The 15,179-nt window shown below is 53.0% G+C and overlaps 1 protein-coding gene across 1 annotated transcript in view; it reads right to left on the reverse strand.

The window, feature by feature from the left end:
* The window catches only part of DRAXIN (dorsal inhibitory axon guidance protein), a 13,089-nt gene extending 12,685 nt beyond the window's left edge, over nucleotides 1-404 (reverse strand). Inside the window, exon 1 of the mRNA XM_010849879.1 lies at nucleotides 3-404. Within this exon, the coding sequence (XP_010848181.1) occupies nucleotides 3-404 (402 nt within the window). The remainder of the gene's footprint in view (nucleotides 1-2) is intronic.
* Between the last annotated feature and the right edge of the window lie 14,775 nt (nucleotides 405-15,179).

Raw genomic sequence — 15,179 nt, forward strand, 5'->3', positions numbered from 1 at the left:
CTCTCCTTCCGTCTCTTGTGCTCCCTGCCTCGTTTCTTCACCCTCTCTGACCCTGGAGCCTGGCTCTCTTTCTCGGGGTAGGGCCGAGTCAGCCCCCGGAGCAGACCTTTGTCCTGCAGCAGACCTGCAGGACTTGACCCATGCAGCAGCCCCTCTGCCCCTGGGAGCCTGGAGGCCTGCCTGGTGGCAGTGACCACAGCCCCATCCTGGGTCCAGCCAGGTGTGCCTGGGCCCCGCTCTTTCTTGCCCAGGCCCCGCCGACGGTGGTGGCTGGCCTGAGGTGTCCACAGTGCTGGTCCCGAGAGGTCGATGTGATTCTCCGGGAGGTTCTGAGCAGAGCTTCCGGGTCCCAGGGAGCCTGCCAGGCTCAGCTCCAGGAGCAGGAGGAGGGCGAGGAGCAGCATGGGGGCAGCGTGGGTGGTGGGCTCAGCTGAGGGCTTCTTCCTGCAAGAAAAGTAGGACCATGAGGGGGCAGCTCTGCAGCCCTCCTCCTCCACATCCACAGTCCTCTCATTCACACTCTTCTTTTATAAGTTGCTTACTTACATTTATTTTTATTTATTTATCTGTTAGCCATGCCACAAGGCACACGGGATCTTAGTTTCCCAACCAGGGATCGAACCCATGCCCACTGCAATGGAAGCATGCAATCTTAACCACTGGACCACCAGGGCCGTCCCCCGCTAACTTACACTGTTATAGCCCCGTCTGTTTCAACAGGGATGGAGGGGGACTTTGATCTTCCCCCCACCCAGGGGACATTTGGCAACATATGGAAACATTTTAGGTGGCCCAAACTAGCACTACTGACTTTACTGGGTGGAGGCCAGAGATGCTGCTAAACACCCTCCAATGCACAGGACTGTCCCGGCCCAGAAAGACCACAGTGCCGAAGCTGAGAATCCCTGGGTTTCAATAGTTTCTTTAAGAAACACCCAGGTTCCAGTCTAGATTCCTTTCTTCTGTGCAAACCTCTGCCTTGGGCTAAGTTCCCAGGAATGAGCTGAGTCCCTCCAAGCTCAGAAATAGGCTTATAGTCCCAGAGACTTGACTCAAAGCCTAAAATCAAACAAATGAAATAAAAGCATTTGAGCACGTGCTGTAAGAAAGAATCGTGTTCCGTGTTTGGTCCTTTCGCTGACTCTCTGAAGTGGCGCCTATTATTTTCTGAAGTGGAAATTAAGGCTCAGAGAGGCTGAGTCACATGGAGTAAGTGGCATTTAGTCATTGCTAAGCCTGTGCCCTGAGCCCCCACGTGCTGTTCCCGGACAGCCCAGCCTTGCCTTCTCTCTTCCTCCAAGTTCCAGGCAGGTTCTGACAGGGCCGGCACTGTCCCTCCTGGGGCCGGGGGATGGGGGGCGCTTTGGAGGCTGGACTCTGACCCTGCAGGGTGGGGTGAACTACCTCTGACCTCCCCTGGGGACAGCCTGTCCTTCTGCACTGGAACTTGGGGCATCTCATGGGACCTCACTGCTCCCCTCTTTGCACTGGAGGAAGAGTCAACATTCCCGAATGTTCCAGAAGAACTTGGAGTTAAGGCTCAGGAAAAGTGTGGCTGGGGGACAGTGGGGATGTCCCCTCCCCTCCCCCACAGTCCTCCCCTCTCCCCTTGACCCCACCAACCTCACCATGTCCCAGGCGAGTTGGGCACCAGGTTAGCTGGGCTGATTGAATTTTTACAGCCTCCCTGGGTCCCCTGCATATTCCATTCAGCTCGCAAAGGTGCTTACACAACCGTCTCCTTGTGATTTGTGGCCTTATAACTGCCCAAGGCTGAGGAAATGTTGATGGCCTGGGGACCTTGGCCAGCAGCTCTCCCTCCAGCCCCGTCAGTTCCTGCAGCCTCCGCCATGGCCATCCCGCCCCAGGTTCACCGTTAGTTAACCCCAAGTGAGGGGCCCTTGAAGCGGGCAGGGAGGGCAGGCTGACCCACTTGGGGAGGAGTCGGGGGGGTGGGGTGAAGCAGAGGGAGAGAAACAGCTCCTCCCCCACCTTGCCTGGTCACTGGCCTCCCTTCCTTCCCTTCATTCCCGCCTGGCATGTCCTAGTCCCCAGGGAGGCTCGGGCCCTGGCCTCCACCTCCCTGGGCTCTGCCCTGCCAGCCTCACCCCCAGCCTTTCCATAATGAGAGCCCTGGAGGCCAGTGCTCAGGCGGGCCTGCACTCCAGAGGCAGCCAGGTGGGAGGAGGAGGGGCCCTTTGAGGGGCTTGTCAGTCAAGCATTGTTCTGCCCGGGGGACACTTCAAACCCTATTTCCAAGCCTCAGGCAGATGCCAGGCTGCATTTACCAGACTCCACCTTCCTCTCCCTGTGACTGAGGGAGGTGGAGTCTGTGTTGGATGCTGTTCCCCACCCAGCCCCCACTTCTGTCCTGCAGACACATCACATGGACAGCCTGGGAGAAACCCACAGAACGCCTCCATCGACAGGGAACCTTTGGGGCGTTGAGCAGGGAGTAGAATCCCTCCATCTTGAGGGTAGAGAGAAGCAAGGTGAGTCACCCAAAAAGTGCAGGCAAGAGACCAGATTAGTCTTGGTTAGGGGTGAGCAGGCCCATGTTGTGTAGGGGCAGCTTACTGTCCCTGTGGACACACATGAGACCAATCAATGACTCAGAACTGGCCTCTGAGCTCAGTGACCAGCCCTGGCACTAGTCCCAGAGGACAGCATCTCCCCTGCAGAGCCAGGAGCTGAAGCCCAGCCCCACCCCAACTTTAGACAACCTCCTGCATCACAACCCCATCCACACATGCCATCTCTCCCATCCACACTTGCCATCTCTCCCAATGAAGTCCTGATACCAAGCCCTTGCTGGTGACCATGGGTCTGTTCACCGTACCCAGGAACCCCAACTTCAGTGCCATCTTTATTCCCTTCCCGCTTTGTACCCCACAAATCATGTATGGGGCCAACCTGAAGCAGGAAAGGGAGGATTTCAGCATGCGGGCCATCCCCTTCCTCAGACTTTTATTGGTACCATCCTGCCCCTGGCCATAGGCATACTGCTGCCAAACTACTCTGATCTTGCTTACAACTGTCCCTGGCTCCCTATTCCCTTCCCATTTAACCACAGACTCCTCACCCTGGCACTCAAGATCTTGTGTAACATGGCCCCAACCTAATTGTGCAGCCCTGCCTTCTATTTCCTCCCCATCACAGCCAATGGAGATTATTCCCTGGGCCTCGAGCACCCCCACCCCGCATCTTTCTTGTCTCTCTATTCTCGCTGATGCTACTCTATGGAAATCCTTCCTGTCCTCTGGGACTTGTCCCAAATGTCCCCTCTGACAGAAAGCCTTTTCTAGTTCCCCACTGAGATACAGTTCCCTCCTCAGGGATCCCACACAGGTCTGCCCAGATCATTTCCTGCTGGGCCAATCAGACCCCCGACTAGACAGGAAGTTCTGTCCCCCTTTTCCCTCTGTTCCTGTCACATTACAAGGCTCTGCAAATAATAGGCACTTATAACTTTGGGCTTCCCTGGTGGCTCAGTGGTAAAGAACCCACCTGCCAACGCAGGAGATGTGGGTTTGACCCTCAGGTCAGGAAGATCCCCTGGAGAAGGAAATGGCAACCCACTCCAATATTCCTGCCTGGGAAATCCCATGGACAGAGGAGCCTGGCGAGTTATGGAGACACAAAGAGTTGGACACGCTAAGAGACTAAACAACAACTATGGATCAGAATGGAATCAAACTGATACCTGAGCCCAAGATCATACATAAAGTCCCAGGGAGGGTGTATGTGTGTGTGTCTGAGTGTGTGTGTCTGGGTATGTATGTGTGAGTGTGTGTGTGTGTGTGTGTGTGTGAGTGTGTGTGTGTCTGAGTGTGTGTGTGAGTGTGTGTGTGTCTGAGTGTGTGTGTGTCTGTTCCTGTGTCTGAGTATGTGTGTGTGTCTGAGTGTGTGTGTGTGTGTCTGAGTGTGTGTGTGAGTGTGCATGTGTCTGAGTGTGTGCGTGTGTCTGAGTGTGTGTGTGTGTGACAGAGAGAGGATGAGAGAGAGAGAGAGCATGCTGGACTGAAAGCTGGGGATCCCGGAGCCTCTTTGCCCTGAAGACAGCATGGAGTCCTCTTTCCAAGCCCACAGGATTTGTACTTGAATCTTGGCACAGTGCAGCAGCCAAGATGCCAATCTGGCAAAGAGCTGCTTAGGAAACGCAGGCTGCTACAGGAGTCGTGCCAAGGATCCACAGCGATGAGGGCTCTGATCCATTTCTGCCGCTCAGGAAGCCAATTGGAGGCTGCCTCCCAAGGCACCAAGCAGCCAGGAGAGAAGTGGCAGCAGGTGCCCCGTCTCCCCGGGGTCCCCATCAACCCTGGATGGTTCTGCCTGTGGTTTGCACACAAAACCTACTCTTCTGGGCCTGGGTCTGGTTTACTTAGGACTAGGGACACTCAGCAGCACTTGAGGGACAGAAGGACCATCCACACCCAGAGATAGCTCTCTCACAACAGAGATCTAATAGTGGCTCCTTAAAAACTAAACTAAGCTAGAGCAATCGTCACCATAGGAGCTGCCATTCCCTGAGTGGCTGGGAAGCCAGGCTCTGACAAGCTTATTTCATCCATTTTTTATTGCATCCTCTCAACTGCCCTGCATACGGCAGGTTGTTCTCCATATTTTTAAAATGAGAAAAGCCGGGCTCTGGGAAAGTGAGCCACAAGCACAAGGTGACAGCGCTGGCGAGTGACAGAGCCCCCCTCGGGGTCTGGGTTTTCTCTGCACCCAGCACACACGGACAGTCAGGTCCTTGCACCCCCTCACCCATCCTCTGAGCTTCAGTGGGGGGTTGCTTGCCTCTCCCATGTAATCTCCTGCCATTGCTGTGAGTGTAGTCAGGGCCCAGGAGCCAGGCCAGGCTCTGGCAGCTAAGAGGAAACTGACAAAGGAGGAGGAAGGGGTTTGTTTCAAGCCCTCATCCTGTCCCCATACTGTGTGAAGTTAAACTGCCAGAGAGGTCTCCATCCAGAAGCCTGCAGGGATGCAGTGTCACATGCAAATGAAGGCAGTTAGTGGAGTCTGGAGCCTGCTTTGACTCCTGAGCCCCAACCCCCTCTCCCCACAACAGCCTTGCATTTAGGGGCCAGGAGACTAGGCGGAGGCTCCTGCCTACCCTCCTGGCAGACAAATGTGAGGCCTGAATTCCTCCTTTACTGATCAGCTCACCCGATGCTTGATGGGTTGGAGGGGAGAGGGGGGCAGGTGAGGGGTGGGAGGTGGGAGCAGGGCTGGCTGAAAAGGGTTAGATGGGAATCCCAGGCCAGGGATATCAGTGAGGCTCTAATGGAGCTGAGGGGTTATGACACTCAGTCCAGGCTGTGAGCCAGACAACCACCCATTGGGAGAACTTAGCTATCAACCCCTACCCTTTCACCCTGAGTGTGAGTGTGACATCTTGAGTGTAAAAGTGACACATTTGAGCGACCATATTTGGTAGACATGTTTCAGGGATTCTCTAAACATTTGATTCTAGCCTTAATTTTTAAATGTTTTAAAACTATTTTGCAAGCTGCAAGTCGCTCAGTCATGTCCAACTCTTTGCGACCCCATGGACTATACAGTCTATGGAATTCTCTAGGCCAGAATATTGAAGTGGGCACCCTTTACCTTCTCTAGAGGATCTTCCCAACCCAGGTCTCCCACATTGCAGGTGGACTGTTTACCAGCTAAGCCACAAGGGAAACCCAAGAATACTGGAGTGGGTAGCCTACTCCTTCTCCAGGGCATCTTCCTGACCCAGGAATCAAACCAGGATCTCCTGCATTGCGGGTTGATTCTTTACCAACTGAGCTATTAGGGAAGCCCATACTGTAGGTAAACTTCAATCGTGTCTATCTCTTTATGGCCCTGTGGTCTGTAGCCTGCCAGGCTCCTCTGACCATGGGATTCTCCAGGCAAGAATACTGGAGTGGGTTGCCATGCCTCCTCTAGGGGATCATCCCAATCCAGGGATCCAATCCACGTCTGTCATGTCTCCCGCATTGGCAGGCAGGTTCTTTACCACTAGCATCACCTGGGAAGCAACAGCCACTCTCAAATGCGTTCTCTACCCAATTTTAACTCGGGCACAGCCCCACCATAACTTGGGCTTCTCCTGGGTCAGTGAAGAGTGTTCCAGGGATGAAATATGAGCAGTTTAAAAGAACTGTTGACATCTGCTATGACTTATTTACACTCTCCAGGATTTTCTGAGCACCAACGACCAAGAGCCAGTTAGAGGCTCCACTTCATATTGGCAAATGCAACTGACATCCACTGTCTTCTTTTAGACCATTGAGGATAGCTTCTCTTTTTGTCACTGATTTACTTTAAAGTAGGCAATATGGTACATTGGGCGTAACAGAGGTTGCATAGCACCTCCAAGGAGGAGAGGCTGAAGACAGTCTGGTGAAAGTAGGGCTTGAAGTTGTATCTTCATGAGATGGAAAAAATTTTGATTTGGGGAAGAAATTAGTGGTGGTGGTGGGGTGCCACACTGCTCTTAAAATCACGCCTTTTTTGGTCTTAGTACTGAGATTAAAGAGCCTCTTGTTGAAGGTAAAAGAGGAGAGGGAAAAAGCTGACTTAAAACTCAATATTCAAAAAACTAAGATTATGGCATCTGGTCCCATCACTTCATGGCAAATAGATAGGGAAAAAATGGAAACAGTGACAGACTTTATTTTCTTGTGCCCCAAAATCACTTTGGATGGTGACTGTAGCCATGAAATTAAAAGACAAAGAAAAGCTATGACAAAACTAGACAGCATATTAAAAAGCAGAGACATCACTTTGCTGACAAAAGTCCATATAGTCAAAGCTACGGTTTTCTAAAAGTCATGTATGGATGTGAGAACTGGACCATAAAGAAGGCTGAGCACAAAAGAATTGATGTTTTTGAACTGTGGTGCTAGAATAGACTCTTGAGAGTCCTTTGGACTACAAAGAGATCAAACCAGTCAATCCTAAAGGTAATCAACCCTGAATATTCATTGGAAGGACTGATGCTAAAGCTCCAATACTTTGGATACTTGATGTGAAGAGCTGACCCACTAGAAAAGACCCTGATGCTGGGAAAGATTGAGAGCAGGAGGAGAAGAGGGCAACAGGGGAAGAGATGATTGAATGGCACCACCGACTCAGTGGACATGAGTTTGAACAAACTCTGGGAGATCGTAAAGGACAAGGAAGCCTGGCATGCTGCAGTCCATGGGGTCACAAAGAGTTGGGCACAACTCAGCAACTGAACATCTGGGATTATGGATAAGATTTCATGGGAAATGACTGGCCCTGCTCAATAAATAAATAAATAAAACAGATGGGAAGCATAATGGAAGCAGACTACTGGATCACTGAGTTAGATTAAATGGTCTTCAGGGCCCTCTGACAAGGGAGCCTGGGAATTTATGATCCATGGTGACAAGATCCTCCATCTGTTTGTCCATCCAACTGACAGCGCCCTGTGGGGAGGAATGACATCTCATATCCTCCTGGTTCTGGAGCGAGCCCCCAGGGGCCAGGGACAGGTGGCAGGGACAGGACATATTTGTGAATGTTCAAAGACAATATGTGGGACTTCCCTGATGGTCCAGTGGTTAGGACACTGCACTTTCATTTTGGAGAGCATGGGTCCAATCCCTGGTCAGGGACTAAGCTCCCGCAAGCTCCTTGCCAAAAAAAAGAGAGAGAGAGACACACAGAATAAAACACAATCATGTGTGATGATAAGAAGTTCACTCCTGGGCCAGCCCTCCCTCTCACTCGATTTCAGAGGAGCTCTGCCTTGCTCTGGCCACCTCTCCAGTCATGCCTGACCTCCAGCACAGGTGAGATCCTAACCCACCGAGCTGCAGGGATGGGCATCCTGAGACCAGCACTGAGGTCTCTGGGATGACTGGGGCACACCTATCTTTCAAGGGCTCCTCAGAAAGGGGTGCACAGTGCTGAGGGGTCAGGCAGCTGGAGAGAGAAGGGTTCTAATTCCTGCCACATCCCTGGCCACAGCTCAGGTCTTAAAATGATGCTCCACACAGAAACATTCTAACCCTCTTTAACTCATAAGAAACTGGAAGGTCGGGACTTCCTTGGTGGTTGAGTTAGGAATCCATCTGCCAAGGCAGGGGACACAGGTTTGATCCCTGGTCGGGGAACAAAGTTCCAACACACTGCAGGGCAACTAAGCCTGTGTGCCACAACTAGAGAGCCCACGAGGTGCAACTACTGAAGCCCACCTACCCTAGAGCCCACACCCTGCAACAAGAGAAGCCACTGCAATGAGAAGCCCGAGCACTGCTACTAGAGAGAAGCCCTGGCTCGCAGCAACTAGAAAAAGCTTGCACACAGCAACAAAGACCCAGTGCAGCCAAGATTAAATAAAATAAACAAAATAAAGAAAGAAACTGGAAGGTAGCTGCCTTCTGCTAAACCTAGACTAGAAGAGACCTCTACCCTTGGGAAGTCAAGAAACATCTCCATGGGGATCTTGTTCCCTTTAGAGAACCCAGCCTTACTCTGGGGTAGTCTGGAAGTCAGTATTCTTGGGCTCAGGTGTTGAGCCCTCCCAGCTCATGGGAGAAGTGGGTCTGGGGTTTTGTGGCCTTCTGGGCATCTCACCATTCCCTTCTGGGGACCCTGACACTAAGGGGTGGAATTCTGTTCAGAGCAGCAGTCTCAGGTCAGACTGGCCTCCAAGTGGGTCCCATGTTCCCTGCCATGCAACGTTCCCTGCCATGTTTCCGATAACCCAGACAACTTCCGGTGCTGCTGTCTGCCCTGGCCCTGGCTTATCACCAAAACATTTGCAGCTTTGTGATCAGAAGGACAAATCGGATCACTAGCTTTCCAGCTTAAAACTCTTCAGGGGACATTTCCACAACACATACAGCAGACAGAGATCAGCTCCTTTACACACAAAGAACTTTCACCTCACTTTCACACCTGGGAGCCCCAGGGGCAGCGTTTGTATGCCCAGAACCCCAACTCAGTAGTGCTCAGGACAGACTTTGTTAGAAGGAATGCTCTAACTTGGAACTGATCTGCCAGACTCTTCCCTCTGATGCCTCATGGCTCAGTCACACACTTTCTGGAATGGTTGGAATTGAACAGTGGAGATGGCCATTCCCAGGTCCCCCCTTCTGCTCTTAGAACAGTGGGGCCACCTGGCAGTCAGCTCCACAAATCTGGAATTCCAGTTGGGGGTGGGGGTCTTAGAGGTCCTGGTTCCCTAGGAGCAGATTCCTATCTTCTTTAAGGGGAGCTGATTCCCCCAGGGCTGGAAAATGAGAAGTTGTAATTGTTCAATCAAAATAGTTATGTCAGGCTTCCTTGGTAGCTCAGTGGTAAAGAATCTGCCTGCCAATGCAGGAGACATGGGTTCGATCCCTGGTCCAGGAAGATCCCACATGCCTTGGGGTAACTAAGCCTGTGTGTCACAGCTATTGAGCCTGTGCTCTAATGCCCGGAGCCACAACTACTGAAGCCCGCTTGCCCTAGAGTTCATGCTCTGTAGGAAGAGAAGTCACGGCAATGAAAAGGCCACACAACACAGCTGGAGAGTAGCCCCCGCTTGCCGCAACTAGAGAAAAGTTTGTGCAGCAACAAAGAACCAGCATAGCCAAAGATAAACAAATAAAAAAATAATCACAAAATAGTTCTGTCCTCAATGAGGGTGGGGGAGGGGGAGCTGGATCTTAATTTCACCAGCTGGGCTCCTCCTAAGGCAATTTGGGACCAGATTTTGCCTCTCTAGCCCCTCCCACAATCCCTCCCACCATCACACCTCATCATAAGTCATAATTTCCCTGTCTGTGAAATGGGATTATTAACCTGTCATGAGATTTGACTATTTAGGAAATTAGAACTTCTGTGTGTTTGGAGGAGGGGACATTTCTAGGTACGGAAGGAACTCAGGCAGTGTAGGTGGGTGGGAAGGTAGCAAAGATGAGCTTACTGGGGGGTGTTGGGGGTGAGACTTGAAACAGCTGCCTTGGGTGGAGGGTGCTTGTTGGCAGGTTGACCCTGACAGTCCTGAGCTAGTCCCTATCCATCTATCCTGCCTCTCTGAGGCTCTGCACCCTTAAAGTGACACCTGTTCAACAGGAAGGGGCCTCTCAGCCCCTCCCCAGGCTTCAGAACAGCCAGACCCCACCCATCCTGCACAGGTCTGCCAACCCGGCTTCACACAGAGAATTCTGCTTCTTGACCATGCAGCACCAGGATGGAGAGTGACATCAGGTAGTCAGCACTTGCTGATCCCCTCTGGGTGCAGAGCCTGGGTGCCATGCAAGGGAAGATGCTCCAGTCTGAACACCTGGTCCCTGCTTCTGGAAACTGCCAGTAAACTCTGACTGGGACAGAAACCCTGCCCTGGGGAGCTCTCATGGTTAACAGGGAAGGTCTAGGTCTCACCTTGGAGGACTCTAAGACTGATGAGAAACAGCTGCTGTCCTCAGGGAGCTCTTGTTTGAGTAAGAAAAGCAGCCTCCATCCCAGGAAGCCTCCAGTCTAATGGGGGAGATCTGACTGCTTCCCTTAAGGATTTCCCAGTCTGCAAGGGGACCCACAACTCTGGCCTCGGATGTTCCCAGGACATGGGGAAAACTTTGCTGGAGGGAGCTTCTAATCTGTGGGTAAAAACACAGTCTTTGCCATCTAGAGGTCCCCACTCTGACCCGGCAGGGAGGCCGCAGGCCCAGTGACAGAGGGAGGCACAGATATAATTATTACTGATTCAAACACACACATGTCAATCCAAACCCATTTTCTGAGCCACGGGAGAGCCCCCTGAACAGACCGAAATGAGCTATGTGACCCCGGTCGAATCATTTAACCCCTCTGAGCCTCAGTTTCCTCTCCTATAAAATGCTGGAGGTTTCGAGAATGAAGGGAGGTAAAGATATACAGTGAGTGGTACCCAGTAAGGCTGCAATAAACAGTAGCTGCTGTTATTATGAGGAGGGGAAAGAGCGGGCGTGGGGCTTGGGGGTGGGTTCCTGGAAGTGTTCATGCATCTGTGCCTGCATGTGCAGGGGGTGGACACAGGTAGCCCCGTCCTCAGTCCTCAGTGGGGTGATTGATGGCTTCGGTGGGGCGGGTCAGCACAGGCCCAGGCCCGCCTGGAGGGGACCATTGTCTTGGCAAATGAGGTTTGGCTTCCCCACAGGGGCAGCTCCATCTGCTTTTATTTTTTCCATCAGCAGCCTTGGGAATTCCCACCCTCCCAAGGCCTCACACCTCACAAAAATCTATGTAAGGGTATTATTTTGGGGGGAAGGTGGGTGGAGTCCTACCTCCTGCTACATTACAGGTACTGGCCAGCCCTCCTCCTCCTCTCCTAAGCCATCCCCTTGGTGCCCTCATCCCCCAAATGTTATTATCTTGGTTCCCAGACAATTTTGTTGGACCCATCACTTAATCATCAAGTGATAAAATGCCTGCTGTCAGTTCTGGAAGAGGCCAGTGTGGGGCAGAAAGACACCTGGAGTCAGGCAAGCCTGGCTGTGCATCCTGGCCCCAGCATTTAATAGCTGTGTGACCCTGGGCAAGCCAACTAACCTTTCTGGGCTTCAGTCCCACATCTGAAAAGTCAGTGTTTGGGTATTATTTACAGGGCATCGACTATTCTTAAGACTTAGGGCTTTATGTGTATTATCTAATTTAGCCCCTTGAAGTGGACAATATTTTTCAGGTAATAATGACAGTAACAGTGGATCAACATCGGGACAAAGATTTGAAGGATTTGCTCAAGGTCACACAGTAGAGTGAATGGGAGAGTGGGGATTTGAACTTGTGGCCACCTGACTTCAAAGGCCACATTTTGACCATGTCATCTTATGCTTGCTGCTGCTACTGCTAAGTCGCTTCAGTCGTGTCTGACTCTGTGCGACCTCATAGACGGCAGCCCACCAGGCTCCCCCGTCCATGGGATTCTCCAGGCAAGAGTACTGGAGTGGGGTGCCACTGCCTTCTCCTTACTCAGTAACTAATACCAGTGCCGATGCTGTGACTTTTAGATATGACAAAATGGGGGCCTTAACCCATAGGCTGGCACAGAGGGGGGTCCTAAAAACTTGAGGTTCTGCAATTATGTCATCCCAGCTGCTCTGGATTCTGGTACTTGTGCCCCTATACCCACTCAGGAAGATATCTCAGACAGTCAATGCCAGGCCATGGTGTTGTAGTGGGGGGGGGGCGGGTGGCTGCCAAAGCTGGGAACTGGCGTGGGGGCAGGGTCTTTCCTGAGGAGACATGTGCTCCACGGGCCCCCTTGAGAGGAAGGGCTGGGGTTGGACAAACAGAGGGCATGGTGCAGCAAGAGAAGGGAATCTCACCTGAAGGAGCGAGTGGAGTGATGCCCGATGACTCCTCCCCACCCCAGGAACATGCCCAGCTCTTGCTCACCCTAGAATACGGAATCAGGGAGGCCAGGATGCAAAATCTCTCTGTCACATTTCTGGCTGAAACAAGTGAAGGTGCGGGCCACACAACTGCTAAGCTAGTCTGCTGAATTCAGGCAGCTGCTTCCCTGTCTGGTCTATTTCCTCTGTTACAATCAGGCACAGAAATCATCCTCAACTTCTGGAGGCACGCAGAGGCCCTGGTGCCACAGGGACTTTCCAGGAGAATTGCTCCCTCTCCAACTGCCCCAGCTCTGGTCCTTTGCTCTGGAGCCCACTCTGCCCCTGGCCTGGCCAGCAGGATCCAGTGGAACCCAGGGATAACCTATGGTTTGCAATTTTCATCCCTGTCCCCTTAGCCAAGGATTCCATTCATCAGAACAAATATGGACAGAGCACCTGCTGTGTCTCAGGCACTGGGACCGTAAGTGGAACAAGACCCACCCCGACCAGGGAACTGCAGCCAAGGAGAGACAGGGAGGCAAAGGGGAAGCAGGAGGGCTTCCCACAGCATGGGCCATCTGACCTTGGCCTGCAAGGGGAGACATTTCAAATAGAGGGAAGAGTTCAGAGTCCATCAGGGCATGGAGATGACCAGCCTTCTATCATGGCTGAAAACTGATGCTGATGGGGGCATGGTGGGAGGCAGGCAAGGTCGTTAATTTAGTGGAAACAAGGAGCCATTGAGGGGTTTAGGGATAGGGAGAGCGGTGGACTGAACGGTCAGGAAGGCAGTGAAAGTGGCAGGAAGGGCAGTGCACAGGAGTCTGGACAGTGTATGTGTGGGTGTGTGTGTTCTCAGTCCCATTCTTGCCTCTCTAAAGAGAAAGGATCTGGCTGCCAGTTCTGGCTGGGGCTGAAAAACCCAGCTAGGAGAATCCAGAACCTGCCAGACAGGCGATGTTATAAAGTTGCCCGAATTATGCCACTAAGTCCACATCACTGCCTAACTCCTGGAGTCGTGTGCCAACTGTCGTGATGACACAGATGGTCAGAGGGTTTGAGTGATTCCCCAGCAGGTTCAGGGTCCAAAAGACAATCCCCCCAGAGGAAAGGAAGTGGCTTGTAAGTGAGAGACATTGAAAAAGAAACAGAGGGACTTCCCTGGTGGTCCAGTGGCTAAGACTCTGCACTCCCAATGGAGGCGGTTCAGGTTCCATCCCTTGTCAGGGAACTCGGTCCCACATGCTGCAACTACAACCGGGTGCAGCCAAATAAATACATATTTTTTAAAAACAAACAAACAAAAAGAAATGGGTACAAGATGGAGATTTGGAATTGGCAATGAGGCACACGGATGTCTCACAATCAATGACCAGCTGTTGACAACATCAACAGCCACATTGATCTCATTTTGAAAGCAGAGGCCCCTTTTATTCTGATTTTTAAGCTCTGATTTTAGGATAAGGAGAGAAAAGGAGGGAGAGAAAGAGAGAAGAGAGCTTGGAAGAGTGTGTAGAGGGAGGTGATTGTGATAAGGGAGGGGCCATAGTCAGGTTTCTTTTCAGGGTCTCTAAGCCTTGAATTTTGGATCCATTTCCCCCTTTCTGTGGAGCCTCGTCCCCACCTACCCAGAGACTGTAGAATCACCCATGGCCACCGAGTGCCTGCTGCACAGACATTCGATATGGTAAAAAACCGTTTCCACACACATCCCTGTAGGTGGGTGCTATTATCCCCGAGTTATCAAGGAGACACTGAGGCTCAGAGAAGTACGTTCCTTTGTCCAGGATCTGTCCCTCAGCCTCCGTCTGCCTGACTCCGGAGGGGTACTGAACCAACACTAGGGCACTTCTTCCATGCCACCAGGCTGGGAGGTGGGCAGCGTGGAAGAGTGCTCTGAGCAAGAGAGCAGACCAAGGCGAGGGCTGAGGGAGCACCCAGAGGAGCAAGGGAGGACTTAGCGGGAAACCCAAGAGGCCTCACGTCTCAAACCTGGTTCCCTCAGGCGCCTGAGACCCCGGTGCGCGGTTGGAGAAAAGCAGGCAGTGGGCCGGGAGAGGGCCTGAACCGGGGCCAGAAGAGCTAGCCCAGAGCCGTCGGGCTCACTAGGGCGCGGAACTGGTCCGGGTCAGGATGGGAAGGCGCGGGACCACCCGCAGTGCTGGCCGGGGTGGGGGCGCACCTAGAGCCTCCCTCTCCCTGTACACACTCCAGCCCGGTAGGTAGCCTCGCTAAAAGCCGAGGACACTCCTGCCAGCTCTGCCCGGGGCTCGGGGAGTCTTTCGAGCTTCTTCAAACGACGTCAGACTGGGATCCTCAGCCCGAGAGACCACCCGGAGACTCAGAGACAGAGAGACAAAGAGACAGGATTCCACAGGGAGAAGGCTAGTGCGGAGGAGGAGAGTGGGCGAGAAATGAGTCCGGGAGAGCGAGGCGAGGACGCACGCGAGGCAGTGTCAGAACGTGGAAAAGTCGGTGCCCGGAGGAAGGTGGGCAGACGAGGAGCCCAGGAGCAGAGCCAGGAGCTGAGGGGAGACGCGTCGAGGAGGGGAGGCGGCGAACCCACAGACCGACGTGTCCGAGGGCCGGGAGGACAGGGAAGAAAGCAGCATCCTCACTTCCAGCCTCGGTCCCCAGCGCGCCTGGCTCCTGAGCGCTCCAGGTAGCCCACCTTTGTCCGGGCGCGCAACCAGGTGAGGCAGGAGGGCGGGGCCGGGGGCGGGCCAAGGCCATGCCTTACCTGTCTGACCGGCGGGGCGGGGGCCGAGGGGCTCGGGGCCGAGCGCCTGCGGGAGCCGAGCGCAGCAGAGGGCAGAGCCTCGAAGCCAGGACCTCGCGGAGAGGTGCGCGGGCGGCAGG

Source organism: Bison bison, unplaced genomic scaffold, assembly GCF_000754665.1.
Source record: "Bison bison bison isolate TAMUID 2011002044 unplaced genomic scaffold, Bison_UMD1.0 scf7180017864289, whole genome shotgun sequence".
Lineage (NCBI taxonomy): Eukaryota > Metazoa > Chordata > Mammalia > Artiodactyla > Bovidae > Bison > Bison bison.